The sequence below is a fragment of the Daktulosphaira vitifoliae genome, unplaced genomic scaffold (genome assembly GCF_025091365.1).
Source record: "Daktulosphaira vitifoliae isolate Bord-2020 unplaced genomic scaffold, ASM2509136v1 Scaffold_1, whole genome shotgun sequence".
NCBI classification, from domain to species: domain Eukaryota; kingdom Metazoa; phylum Arthropoda; class Insecta; order Hemiptera; family Phylloxeridae; genus Daktulosphaira; species Daktulosphaira vitifoliae.
Genome location: NW_026099572.1, coordinates 39455614 through 39471551, shown reverse-complemented (window position 1 = coordinate 39471551; position 15938 = coordinate 39455614). Strand labels below are relative to the sequence as shown.

Genomic DNA, 15938 nt, shown 5'->3' with positions numbered 1-15938 from the left:
TCAATTTATTATTTATGGAAGTTTTAATTAAAATGTGTTTAATTTAAAAAATATAAAATAATACAATAGTACTAAGACTCTCCTCGAGCGAATAGCCATTGCTCCTATTTCTTATAGCACTAAACCCCTACACCTTTAGCGTATGCATAGGTGCCCATTAGGAGGATAAGTGAAGGGATACGTCTTCCTTCAAAAATATGTGATTCTTCAAAATTGTGGTTCTTTAAGCGCATTATACACTATAGGATCAGAGGTCAATGGATAGGACATGTACCTCCAAAAAAATTACAAATTTAAAAATCGCTAATTTTCAAAATTTTTTCAATTTTTTTTACTTAAAATTGCTATAACTTTTTTAAAAATAACCGAATCAATATAATTTTCTTTTATATAGATGCATGATATCATTACCTTACATTTGGTATATATTTTTTTTATATGTGACCCTTTACCTGCCCACGGAGGGGATTTAAAATGACAACTTTTTCACAAAAAATTTACTTTTTTAACTTAAATTTTAAAAGTGTTCCGGAAAGTCTGACACTTTTATATATATCTTAAATTAAAGTTAATGTAATATACTTTATTATGGTAAAAAAAAATTTCGGAGTTTATTTTATCTTCACGGTGAAAATGGCTACGAAATGCTATTATTGTGTGAAAATTCTCGATTTTATTTTTTACATTTTTAACTTTATAATGCTATGACATATTGAAAAGTGTATGGATCAACATTATTTTTTTATGAGAAATAATATTTTTTAATAATCCCTTTTTCATTCGACATACTTTATCTTAATTAGGATATTAATAATGAACTAGCAGATCATGTAGCTTTTGGAATAATCCACCAATTTTTTAAAATTAAACACTATCTAAAGATTTGCATCGAAGCGTTTTTTTTTGATAGTGATTTTAATCACTGTCAGATATCATTATACTTGATCCAACTATGCCACGTCACCACTGTGACGCGACCCCCATGTGTTGGGTTTTTTAAAATCGGACTTACTCGTTTACTTATTGCATGTATTGGGCTGCACCTTAGAATGAAAAGAAAAGCGTGCCACCCTAGAAAATATGCGATGCTCAAAAAGTGTTTGTTTAACGTATTGTACGCTGTGGGTAGGAGCTCATTAGGTGGTCAAGAAGGTACACTACCCCTCTAAAAAATCGGTTCTAGGATAGAGATAAAAAAATAATCAAATTTTACTGATGTAAAACATCTATACGATGGGCAGACTAGCTGTTGGCATGGTGACCATCACCACACGTGGCAACTCTCTTCCCACTTGACTTGGCGATCATCTCTCTTTTTAACTACGCTGAACTCTTATATCTATAATTTTAAACATTTGGTATATTAAACCCAATTAAAAAACCTTAACAAACTTTACATTTTTAAAAATATAAATAAACTGATTACATTTTAAACGTTTTCTAAGATCATTTAAATATTATTTTTGTAATAGCATAAATTTCATACTGTATTTTTACCTTTTTTAAGTAGTTTCAATATCAATATGTATTATAAATTAATCATTAGAAATTTAATTTTAATTAGTAATATTCATAGATCTTTATGAAAAATCTAACAATATCTATTTAAGTTGTTTACGATAAACATTGATTGTTATTATCGTTATCCAAAGTTTCGATTAGTTCTCATTTATTGACTAACGATGGATTAAAACTATTTGAGGAACATCAAAGTATCAATATTGTTATAAAGGTTGATAATGAGTGTTAGCATAATATTTGTCATTTAGTACATAATACATTATGTAATATATATAGAGTTTCCTCTCTATGGCAATATTTTCAAAAATATAACTTTATCTTTACAGAAGTTGTTAGTATTTTATACGCTTAGATTAAATAAACCCAGCACAGGGGGGTCGCGGCACAGTGGTGACGTGGCATAGTTGGATCAAGTATAATGATATCTGACAGTGATTAAAATCACTATAAAAAAAAAACCTTCAATGCAAATCTTTAGATAGTGTTTAATTTTAAAAAATTGGTGGATTATTCCAAAAGCTTCATAAACTGTTAGTTCATTATTAATATCTTAATTAAGATAAAGTATGTCGAATGAAAAAGGGATGATTAAAAAATATTATTTCTCATAAAAAAATTGTATTGATATTTGAAGCTAAAATGTAAATTATAAAATCGAGAATTTTCACACGAAAATAGCATTCGGTAGCGATTTTCGCCGTGAAGACAAGACCAGAGGTCAAAATTTTTTTTTTAAATTAAAGTATATTACATTAGCATTAATTTAAGATATATATAAAAGTGTCAGACCTTCCGGAACATTTTCAAAAGTTAAGTTGAAAAAGTTATTTTTTTGTGAAAAAGTTGTCATTTTAAAACCCCCCCTGTGGGCAGATTAAGTGTCAAATTTACAAAAATATATACCAAATGATAGATAAAGACATCAAGCATCTATAAAAAAAAAATTTATATTGATATGTTCATTTTTGAAAAAGTTACGGCAGTTTTTAGTAAAAAAAATTGAAAAAATTTCGAAAATTAGCGATTTTTAAATTTGTAATTTTTTGGGGGTTTCCCCCATTTACGGGTAACGAGGGAAATTTTTTCAATTTTTGAGGATAATGTCTTCGACTAGATACGATTTGTGATCTTTTGACGTATCGTTGAAAGAAATCCGTTCGATGAGAGCAGAGAAAAAGTGGTAACATACACAAAAAATAAAAAATAAACACATCTTAGTAAAACCAATACCTTCTCAGCTTCGCATCTAAGCTAAAAAAAATGTGTATATTAAGTTATATTCCCTCTTCATTCTTCTTAAAATTTATTTTAAGAAGAATTTATTCTTCATTTTTTTAAATGGAAACATACATTTTTAATTGGCTTAAAAATAAGAAAAACGATTAGTTGATAATAAGTTATAAAAAAATCATTTAAAAAGATTTAAGTATTTTTACATGTTGATGGGAATAAGAGTGGTTCAAAAATGCTGGCTCAGCACAAGAATAAAGACCGAGTGCTATTCGAATTTTTTCACATTTTCTAGAAAGTTATACCCCCTAAATAAACCGGTTAGGACGTCATACTCAGTGAGTTTCTCTTATCTAGCCAGAGTGTACAACTGTAAATAAATGTGTTTTTTTGTTATTGTTATTTTTATATAAAATAAATTAAAATTTTTTTTTGTCCTTGTAAAGAACGTATTTACTTTTAATACGCTCACTATATCAACCAACAATATTTTTAGATAGATCATTTTCTAATTTGTACATTGGTTAAATATGCGTATATATTTCTATTTAAAAAACTAAAGTTGGTAAAATGTTAAAGAGGAAATAGAATAATAGGAACTATTTTTTTTGTTTGAACATTTAAATATTAAAACATAAACTTTTAATCTTATACGTTTTATATTTTAAAAAATATCGCGTAAGTTATTGTTAAATGAATAATCACTCAGTACGTTTTCTATGACTGTAATCTAAACTTTTATATCACATTTTTCCTTAATGCGAAGTTGGCATAATATTAGTTTTATTATAGTGTCATTTTTTATGTCAGATTGTCAGTTTTTCTGAATAGATTTGTCTATACGTCAAAAGAATCCGATTTAATCAATTTAAACATACTATTACTAAAAATTAAAAAAAAAACATCCTCAACTTTAGGAATATAAATGAATATATCAAAATTATGTACCTTAAAAATGGCATTATCAAATTTTTTTTTCTGTATGTTTTAATTAAAATGCCTCAAAATTAATATTATCATATAAGTAACAAATTAAATTAAGTAATATATGTGTTTTTATTTCTTACACGTTCCCCTTTTTCTCCAGGAGTACCATCTTTTCCATATAATCCTTTATCACCTTTTTCACCAGGAGATCCTGGATATCCTGGCAAACCGTTTGGTCCAGGTTTACCTTTTTCGCCTGTAATATTATATTAAAACTTTTTATATTAATGTTTTTTAAATACTATAAATTTTACTCTTCTTAATTATTAATTATATGCATTATCTCATATGTATTCAAACTTTTTTTATAAGAATTAGATTATTAATAAAAAATTTTAATTATTTTTTGTCAGTTGGAAAATTTAGAATAGTAAAATAATTTATAATCCCACGTATAACGTACAGGGTTTAGGACTTTTAAAGTTTAAAAAAAGCTTGGGATTTTAAAAATTTCTTTGGGACACTTCCGCAATACCTGAATTTGTTAAAATTTATCAAAGATATAAACAGCACCACAGGAATATTTTTTGTTCTATAGTGGGAATTTATAACCCACACCATCGAAACTAATTGCATAACTAATTTACATTGCTTAGTATTAACAAAAACAAACATGAATATTTATTGATGTACACAATATGACTAAAACAAACTTTATAAATGCTTTAAATATCAAGCACCGATATAATATGTATATTAAAATAGTAAAGTTATATTTTAATGATTTTTTAGTTTGAGATATTCAAACTCCATTTTTATTAGAACATAAAACTAAGACTAAAAACTAATGAATGATAAATTAGAAGTTCTATTCACCTTGTGCTCCAATACTGCCGCTCTCACCTCGAGGTCCTTCTGATCCCTATAAAATATGAATGCATACTTACAATATTATTTCTTTTAGTCTCAATAATGTAACACAAAGTATATTAAAGTAATAAAAAATACTGGCAAAAGGTTTAGTATTATTCATCAATAAAATATTATTTTTATTTGAAATTGATATTGTGATGGATATTTACTTTTGGTCCTTCAGGTCCTTCAATACCCACAAGACCTGATGATCCAGCTATTCCAGGCTCCCCTATAAACACATAAAAATTAATTTTTAATATAATTGGTAAATATAATAGTTCTTAGAAAAGTAAAAAAAATATGGAATTCAAACAGTTCTTTGTACTCATACAAAAATTATTTTTTGTAAAATAAAATGAAGTGTTATCTTTACTCAGATTATTTTATAAAAAAATACTTATTATCCAAGTCATAGTTCTACTTAAATTATTAATGACAAGAGATTAAATTAAACTACATATTGTATTGCCACATTCTACCCAGCATGTACTGTGGTGCATGTTGTTCGCTGTCGGCAAAGTATTAAAAGGAGGAAATTAATTGACTAGAGGCGTGGAGATCAGCTATTGAAGAAAAGAGATTAAGAATAAGTAAGAATATATAGAGAACGAGTTTAACAAAAGAAAACACGAAGAAGTTGAAATGAGGAGGTCAGTGACAATAGGCAAGGACGTGATTGGAGAGGTATACAGCTTTAAGTATTTAGGATCAGTTGTGCAAAATAGCGGGGGTATTGACGAGGATGTAAGATACAAGATTAAGTGCGGGTGGTTAAAGTGGAGAGAAGCGTCTGGTGTATTATACGATAAAAAAATTCCAATGAGGCTGAAAGATAAATTCTATAAGACTGTAGTGAGACTAGCTATAACGTGTGATTCAGAGTGTTGGGCAGTTGACAAGAGAAAAGTGTAAAGAATGAGTGTAGAAGAGATGAGAATGTTTAGATGGACGAGTGATAAGACTAGAAAAGATAGGATAAGGAACGAACATATAAGAGGAAGTACAGGTGTAGCGTCAATCGTAATTTTTGTCATGATATCTATCAGTTGCTTTATTCTGCATACATACTCTAACATAAACAAACCTTCAGTGTATTTATCACATATGTAATGATACATTACATCAATTTGTTTAATTCTCTTATGGAATTCTTGGTTCTTTACTAATCTAAGTACGCTTTGATTATTTGCTTACATAATAGGTGTACTTCCCTGTGTTTACAGGAAGTCACTTATTAGTAGCGACAACTATGAAAGTTCTTGTACTGCCTAATTAAAGCTATATATTCTCATTCAGTCGATGATAGTGCTATTGATTTTTGGCTTTGCGAACCCTAAGCTTTTATTCCATAGCCCATCATGAATATAGCACTTGATGTTAATTTTTTCGTGACTGTATCCCCAGCGTAATCAACATCACTGTATTCCACGAGTTCAAGTTTAGCACTGGAATTATAAAATAGACCATAATTAACTGTACCTTTTAAGCACTGAAATATAGGTTTAACCGCATTCCATTGTATATTCTGCGTTTTCTCGAGATACCAACTGACAATATTAACCGCATGTGTTATATCAGATCTTGTTACCTGACTCAAATATAACAAGCTGCCAACTGCTTTACGATATAACACTCTCTCTGCTTGTCGCGAATCTGACTAACTAGCATCTAGCCAATGTTGAAGGTCTACAAGAACTGATGTTGGGTTTGCCAACTCCATGTTGAATTTCTGTTGCCCTGAAGCAATACCTCGCGGTAGTTCCAGGGCGGTCCACATTATGCCGGCGGTGGAAAAAAAAAAAAAAAATGTTGAATTTCTGTAATACTTGTTTGCTGTAAAATATTTGGTGTTACAATTTTCATAAACCCAACCCGTCTGGTCTATGATAAATTTCAATAATACCAAAGAATTGATCTAGATTACTTTCTTTCATCTTTAAATTATCCTTTAAGTATATCATCAATTTGTTCACCAAGTCGTTACTTGTTGCTATCATTAGTCTATCGTCTACAAAAATAGCAACATTTAATAAATGTTTATTTTTACTACTTACAAATACGCGTTTCCAATGACCTTCACGTTTACAGAAGTTGTACTTTCCAGATTTTTCATGTGATGTCAAATTCTCAAATGTTTTGTTTGCATCTAACATGAAATCCCACGCACTGTAAAAATGTTTATACGTGTTTGGTTAAGTCATCAATATATTTGTCATCAGTATTAACTCGGAAATTAGTTCACCTAACCGTTTCAATTTTATGTTCAAATGTTCCAGTTTTTATATGTGACCAGTCATACTATCTGCCAGATCCATAACATATTTGTAGAATCTTTCTTGTAACATAGAAATATTGATTGCTGACTTCTTCTCGTATATACTAAGCAATTTTCCCTATATTTCTCTGGCCTTATCACAATTCTTTATATACAGTAACGGTTGCTATCCACCGACTATGGAATACGATGTATTTCTGAGCTTTATTATCTGCCTTTTTCCAATCTGAATAATCGACATTATTTCTTTGTCGAGCATTACCTTCTGTCTTATCACTTCGTCTTACTAGATTTGGTTTCTTTACTCTACCAGAATTTACAACAAATATTTTACATGAAGTCATTATGTAATTTCATCTGAAATTTCCATTGTTGCCAGTTAGATGCACCAATTAATTTGTTTATTTTTATAGATTCACTATCCATTATAGATAACTAATTTTCAATACACTTTCTGTATTTTAAAATAAACAAATTATTGCAATAAAAAATTTAAATATTTGTGTTACATAATATCTGCACTCGAACACACAAAAAAATCGCACAAAGCACTTACTACATACTGCACTTTTTCAGAATAATTAAAACAGAATAAATAAAAATCTTTGTTTAGCACACCAAATATCTGGGTCTATAACCTTGTTGAAAGGAAGGAGTTAATAATAATATTTAACTACTATATATTAATAATTTATTCCAGTAAAAATAAAATAGACAACAAATATAATACAATAGACAGTCACGCAAATGTTCACAAAAACAATTCACATAGCAGTCTGCTATTTTATAATACTACATCAGAATAAATTATAATTGTTTTACTCGACAGTAAAATAAATGATTACACTATATTTTTATTTTAATTTTAACAATGTATTTAGAAAATAATCGCTAAAATAGCTTTTTGATGAAAAATGTGTATAATATCAAGATTAAAACAGCAGAGTCGCGAAAAGCAGGAATAAATGCGTCCTTTTTAAAAACAAGACTTATGATCACAGTAATATACATGTATTATACACATTTAATATACGTATAAAATTTATTTTATGAAAAATATAAAGATTTCTATGTTTATATAATTACTAATATTTCTATAAAATTATAAGGAAATATTCACATTTAATTTTAATGTGATCTAATAGCGTATCAGTTAAAACTCAACTTAACAAATGAATTTCGTGTGTCTGATTTTTGAAGCAAATTTTCATATCAGTAGTGTGGAAGGGACAATGTAGAACTAAAAACGATTGTGAAATTAACAACGTAGTTTTTAATTTAATATAACTATAAATGTAGAAAGAATTTCGAACTCCATTTGTATAAAATGGATTGAGTTCATTAAATATACATATTGGTTACTTAGTATTTATGAATAATTGTTCTAAAATTATTTTAGAATTTATAGATCTGAATGAAGGATGAGGAAGAGGCGAAATACTAACTAATTAAAATATCATATTTATACATAATTCCCAATGCATTAAAAAAAACCGTCATATTACTATAAATATAATTTTTAAAAATAGTTATTTGAAAAGAGTAGTACAAACCTTTAACACCTTGATCCCCTTTTTCTCCATCAGCGCCTCGTTCAGCTTTGTCGCCTAAAAAAATGTTCAGGTTAAATTGATTTTATTTTTTATATCAATCAGCTTAATTAGCAATTTATTGCATTAATCCTATATTTTTATATGATTTTTAAAATAAGCTCTATCTAGTCTACCTTTTTCTCCTGGTAAACCTCGAACACCAATGTCACCTTTTACTCCTCGTGATCCTGGAAAACCAACTGAACCTGGTGCACCTGGTGGACCAATATCACCTTTTGAACCTGCTATTCCTAACCAGTACATTCATTTTGTTTAATATTTACGTAATATTAAAACATAAGTTTATTTAAATACATAATCATTTAAATACCAGTGTTTCCTGGATGACCAGGTGCTCCATCTACTCCGGGTAATCCTGGAAGTCTAAATCAAAACATTTTATAGGATGTATTAGTGATACATTATATAAGATTTAAAATCTTAACAAAATTATCAAAGATATATATACAAGATGTATATATATATTTATTGAGTCAATAAAGGAACAGTGTGTCTGAACCGCTAGCGTACAATTAACGGGTATGTTATTCAGTCACGGTAGCTACAATTGTTGAGTGAGAGATAATATTAGTAATTTGAGTTAATATCTATTTTTCCATTAACAGACTTACCAACACATTTAGTGCATTAAAAGTTAAAAAACGCTTTTTCTTTGGAAGATACGTCAACGGCCTTAAATGATCTAAATAAGCGATCGAAAAATAAAATGTAGTTATGTATAACAAATTAAGTTTTTTTTTTTTTGTTAAAAACTAATAAAAAAAGTATTAATGAATTGTAAAATGAAAAATTTTTAACTCTTGGTGATTTTATAGTTTTTTTATCTTCAAAATACTTAATATATATATATATATATAAATGATTATATTTATATACATACCCAGGTTTTCCTTGAGGACCTGTAAAAATATACACGAATATTAAAATAAGAAAATCCAAAATATATATGAAATATTGATGATTATATATCATTGATAACTAGATTTCTTTTAAAATTATAGTTTGGGGAAATTTTTGTCTATTTCATTAGTAGAATGACTTTATTAGTAAATGAACATCTTTTAAACATTCTTTATTAATTTATATTTTAACACTACACTCATATCTTCTTCTTCTTCCTCGCCTTAATCCCAACTACTTGGGGTCGTCCACCCTTCTTCTAAACTTCCACTTGACACGATTTCTCACATCATCTACGCTCACATCAGCTGTCCTCAAATCGCATTCAATAGCATCCCTCCATCTCTTTTTTGGTCTTCCTCTACCTCTTCTTCCTCCAACATTCATTTCTATAACTGTTCTTACAGTTTCCGATTCTTCTCTCCTCATAACATGACTAAACCATCTAAGTGTATTTTCTCTCATCTTATCCATGATTGACGCTACACCTATACTTCCTCTTATATGATCGTTCCTTATCCTATCTTCTCTAGTCACTCCACTCATCCATCTAAGCATTCTCATCTCTGCTACACTCATTCTTTGTTCTACTTTCTTATCAACCGCCCAACACTCTAAACCATACATCATAGATAGCCTCACTACAGTCTTACAAAATATGGGTTACTATGTGAATTGTTTTTTTTTACTCTCGCACGACTGTCTGTTGTATTATCACTTTCTTTCAACAAACATTATTTATAAATAAATTTTATGTATTTGATATATTATGACGTATGGTAAAGTTAACATGGTAGCTTGTTCCATAAATTCATACAATATTACTCTATAATATTACACTATGGCATATGCCGATGTATAAATCTATTTTCTCTCATCTTATCCACGATTGACGCTACACCTGTACTTCCTCTTATATGTTCGTTCCTTATCCTATCTTTTCTAGTCTTATCACTCGTCCATCTAAACATTCTCATCTCTTCTACACTCATTCTTTACACTTTTCTCTTGTCAACTGCCCAACACTCTGAATCACACGTTATAGCTAGTCTCACTACAGTCTTATAGAATTTATCTTTCAGCCTCATTGGAATTTTTTTATCGTATAATACACCAGACGCTTCTCTCCACTTTAACCACCCGCACTTAATCTTGTATCTTACATCCTCGTCAATACCCCCGCTCTTTTGCACAACTGATCCTAAATACTTAAAGCTGTATACCTCTCCAATCACGTCCTCGCCTATTGTCACTGACCTACTCATTTCACCTACCTCGTGTTCTCCTTTGTCAAACTCATACTCTATATACTCTGTCTTACTTCTACTTATTCTTAAACTCTTTTCTTCAAGAGTTGATCTCCATACCTATAGCCTTTGATTAATTTCTCCCCTATTTTCTCTTATTAACACTATATCGTCAGCAAACAACATGCATCACGGCACCAATCCTTGTATTTCTCTAGTAATTTCATCCATCACTATAGAGAATAAGAGTAAGGGCTTAAAGCAGAATCTTGGTGCACTCCTACTATTACCTAAAAACCTTCTAATAATCCTCCTACGCTTTTTACCCTGGTACAAGTGCCATCATACACATTTTCTATTATATTAATGTACCTTATCGGGACTCCTTTTCTCATTAATGCCCACTTTAAAACCTCTCTTGGTACTCTGTCATACGCGTATGGTATATAAATACCATACACAGCTTTTTCTTCTTTTCTCTAAACTTTTCAATAAGTTGCCTCACACAAAATATGGGCTCCATTTTTGACTTACCAGGGATAAATCCAAACTGGTTTTTAGATATCGATGTTTCATTTCTCATTTTCTTATTTTCTTATCTATTACCTTTTCCTAAATTTTTATACTATGACTCATAAGCTTTATGCCTCTATAATTTCCACACTCCTGTATGTCACCTTTACCTTTAAATACCGGCACCACAATACTATTCTTCCATTCATTTGGTATTTTTCCTCCTAATAAGATTTTGTTTAAAAGTTCCTTCAGCCACCTTATGCCAACACCGCCTAATATTTTCCTTACTTCTACTGGCACTTCATCTGGTCCCACTGCTTTATTCTTTTTCATTGATTCCACAGCCTCCGATATCTCTTTCTCACTAATTAAATCTACCAGTCTCTCATTCCATGAGATATCCTTAATTGTCTCTTTTGGGTACTCCTCATTCAATAATTTTTCAAAATACTCTTTCCACCTTTTTTTCACATCATCATCACTCGAGAGTGTTTCCTTAGGCCCTCGCCGTTTTTAACTACTTTCTGTTGTCCTCGCGTACATCCGAGATGGAACAATCTGCCTAAGTTTTGTTCAGGATTCCTCATACTTTTTTGACAAAGATTTTTACGCCTGCTGTCGACCTGATACAACCTCCTTAGTCGCCTTTTACTACTGGGTCCGTAGAAGTATTCTTATCCCTTACTCGCTTTACGCTCTCTCTTCCTCATAAAATAATCGATCTGTGATCTATTCCTCCCACTCTTATATGTTATATAATGTTCTTACCTCTTTCTACAATAAATATTAACCACAGCAAGATCATACGATACTGCAAAATCTAGTTTTCTTTCTCTAGTCTCATTCTTCACACTAAAACCATACCCTCCATGTACTCTTTCATATCCTCTCCTCTCATTACTTACATGTCCATTCATATCTCTATCTATCACCGCATCCTCATTTCCAGGTACCCCTTACCTCACCTCATCCATCTCTCACCAAAACACTTCCTTGTTTATTTCATCACATCCCACTTGTGGTGCATAGGCACTTATTACATTCAGCACTTTTTCTTCGAATATCAATTTTACGACCATAATTCTGTCAATTTTCCTAGCCACTTCTACTACTCTACTTTTCATCTCCTCATCTCTTATTATCCCTACACCATTCTTTGTACTAGACTTACCTGAGTATATTATTTTATAACTCTCACCTATTTCTTTTGATTTCTCTTCTTTCCACTTATATCCTGCACACAACAAATGTTAACTTTTCTCCTTTTCAATACTTCTACTAATTCTCTACTTCTACCAGTTAATGTTCCAACAGTCCAAGTACCTATTCTTACTTTATATCTATCTTTCTCCCTTATAAACGCCTAAAGTTAAGTGGCGATGTCCCTACACCGTTGACACTACACTACACTACGCCACACTCATATAGTTAAAAAAAATATTTTCTAGAAAATTATCCATAGTTATAATGCTAAAACATAATTTACGAACACAAAAAACTTAATTTTATGTTGAAAATTTGAATTTTAAATTAAATGAAATATTAATGATATTGTAAAAATTGTGATAATAGTATTTTTAAGAACTAGACAAGTTACTTGACAAGGGTTTAATAAAATTAATTAAGTTCTTTGACAAATAATATTAAACATTATATAGAGTCTAATAAGACTATACCTATAGCTTTTCATCTAAATAATCGAGAGGTAGAAAAACCGTTTAGTCAAAAATAAACAATATTGCTGTAATAGGCCTGAACATTGGTGTAATATTAAAAAAAAATTGGTAGCTATTTTTTTATAGGTAATTTTATTATTTTTACTGTAGTTGTAATGACAAATAATAGTATATTTAAAAAAATATATATGGAATTATTCATAAATATATTATTAAAATATACTTAAAACTTAAATATCTACTAAATGTCAAACGAGTATTTAAATTTGAGAAAAAAATTCATTAATTATTATTAAATTTTGGTATAGGTTAACATAATTTAATTTTAGCTATTTAGTCACACTGATTTACCAATATTAATATTAATTTAATAAAAAAAAAAATTAAAAACTAGAAACAATATCTCTACATCCCAATCTCTAGGTCGAGGTGGGACTGCAATAGAAATATTCATAAACCTTTTATGCTTAATGTAGCATATTATTGTGCTCCAGTCTAGACGAGAATTGTTCACTAACAAAAAATTGATGTTCCATTAAATGAATTCATGAGAATAATAACTTGCAATGAAAAGCCTAAAAGCATAATAGCTTCTTGTCCTATTTAACATTCGCCTATAAGAAATTCGTAGGAAACTAGCGGCATTTTTCACACTTAAATAAGTTGAGAAAATACAAACCTGTCAGTCCATATTTATATTTTAGCACCCAAATAAAATGCTTTAATTAAGGTATCTTATATAATACAAAACCGTTAATCCAGAAAGATTACATGAGTTATGGAAAAAGCTATGGGAAGACTATGGTATTTAAAATATCTGAGTCAAAACATAAAACTAATTAATTTTAAGCTATATTACCGAAAATGAACATCAATAATAGAATTCGAACCGACCAACGAAATTGTAGCTATTACTCCGAAGTGGAGTTTCCAGATATCTTATAATTATTAGTTTAGCCTTATAATTATAATATTGTTTAGAAATTTTTTGAATGGTGTCGAGACCTTATTCTTTTGGATTGTATTTTATTTTGACATTTGTTTATTTTCGGTTTAAGACTATTATACATTAAAAAATTATTTTATTTATTTGTATAAATTTGAAATAATTATTTATAAAAAATATATTTATTTACTAATTTACTTATAACTAATTACAATTTTTTTAAATTTAATTCTTATTAATGAGTTATCTTTAATACTAACCTTGATTACCAGGAGGGCCCAATGCACCTGGAGGTCCTGTGCTTCCAATTGGGCCGGTAGGACCAATTTGTCCTGGAGGACCAAGATTTCCTAATAATAAAATGCATTGATGAATCATATTTTTCAGTATAATATATTGAAAAATATATTTATGGTAATTTTTAAAAAGCTCTTCTTCTTCTTCTTCCTCGCCTTAATCCCTACTACTTGGGGTCGGTCACCCTTATCCTAAACTTCCACTTGACACAATAATCCTCTTAAGTTTTGTTCAGGATTCCTCATACTTATTTGACAAAGATTTTTACGCCGGCTATCGACCTGACACAACCTCATTAGTCGCCTCTTACGACTGGCAGAGGGGCCGTAGAAGTATTCTTATCCCCTATCCATAGGGAAAGGTAATTTTTAAAAACCTGATATGTCAAACAATTGGATTTTTGAGTTTTTCATAAAGCAAAATGTTATTTGTTACGTACATAATAATTACGATGCAATAATATCGCAAAGGCTTGATTTTTTTTTATATCAAAAATGTCTATTTGTAAGTGAAACCAATGAAATTTTTAATGTTTTATCTCTATGAATAAATTTTTGAATTGCACATCAGTTTTAAGTTAATCTGTGGTTTATTTAAGCAACAGATATGATTTATTTATATTTTTTAATTAGGTTAAGTTTTTCTTAAATGTCCTCCTCTTAAGTAATATATTAGAACGCAATAGTCTTAATTAACATTAATTAATAATGTTTATGATTTGAAACTTAAGACATCCCAGTGAAAGATGTATAGCATTTAAATTTTATTTCAGTGATGTCACTTTTTAATTTAAATTACCTGTATTTCCTGTAGTTCCTTTTGGTCCTATAAATAATATAAGTTGATATTAATATACTATAAGAAGTTGCAATTTAAATTTAAATTTACCATTATACATTAATAAAAAAAAAGTTTCAATAGAGTCGAAGATACTAATTAGAGAAGGATTGTGATTATTTGACCACTCAACTAGCAATTGAGTAGTTGGATTTAACCTAGACACAATCGTTAAAACTTACAGATTTTTCCATATTAATTGTTTTTTATTTTGATGTAGAAATACCAATATTATATTAATAATATTAATTAAAAAAAAGAATCCATCAATTGGTATAGAATTGTTAAATTTAAATGATTAATTAATGTACATAGTTATAGGAAAAACAGACAAAAAGCTAAATTATTTTGGTTCCTAACAATTTTTTTATTATATTATTAAGTAGAAATATGTGTAATGAAACACAATTTATATATATATAGGGTGATCAACCTGTTATAAAACGGGCCATTTTTCGTAAAGTATATATAACATTGATCAAATAATTCATTTTATTTTTTAGCTACATATTCTTTTCGCCGTATAAGATATTAATTATGTTTTAGAATCATTAACTATTACTTATAGACGTATCAACTTTATTTTTGTTAAATATACATATGTAACTATCTCATCAGTAGATAATGATCTAATTAATAAAATGTCTCTTCGATAATAAATTTTATACTAGTATTTCAGAAGTTATTGTCATTTTTAAATGTGAGTTTAAAGCAAGGTTAACAATTTAAAATATAGATTGAGGTAAAGCGCAGTTTCTGCTATTTTAATCATTACACATTTTTCGGAGGCACTCTTATTTCCGCTTTAGTATAAAAATAAAAATAACTTCTTAAGTGTTGGTCCTAAAATTGTTATCGACCATTCATATTTTTAATTAGATTATTATATATTAAATAAACTAGTTAAATATGTATATTTCCATTAAAAAAAACAAGTTATTTTTTCAATAATATATTTATTTTACGAGTAATTGACAAGCTCATGATAAACCAATCACTCTGTACATCAAAAATAAAGCTAAGAGTAAGAAATATCCA

The 15938-nt window shown here is 28.9% G+C and overlaps 1 protein-coding gene across 2 annotated transcripts in view; it reads right to left on the bottom strand.

The window, feature by feature from the left end:
* LOC126894653 (collagen alpha-2(XI) chain-like) overlaps positions 1–15938 on the bottom strand; it is a 103195-nt gene that overhangs the window by 45213 nt on the left and 42044 nt on the right. For both annotated transcript variants that reach the window (XM_050665818.1, XM_050665819.1), the window contains exons 16-24: positions 14862–14888; positions 14027–14116; positions 9362–9380; positions 8792–8844; positions 8595–8711; positions 8422–8475; positions 4761–4822; positions 4555–4600; positions 3819–3934 (exon numbers count right to left, since the gene is read on the bottom strand). In XM_050665818.1, coding sequence (XP_050521775.1) covers positions 3819–3934; positions 4555–4600; positions 4761–4822; positions 8422–8475; positions 8595–8711; positions 8792–8844; positions 9362–9380; positions 14027–14116; positions 14862–14888 — 584 coding nt within the window. The remainder of the gene's footprint in view (positions 1–3818; positions 3935–4554; positions 4601–4760; positions 4823–8421; positions 8476–8594; positions 8712–8791; positions 8845–9361; positions 9381–14026; positions 14117–14861; positions 14889–15938) is intronic.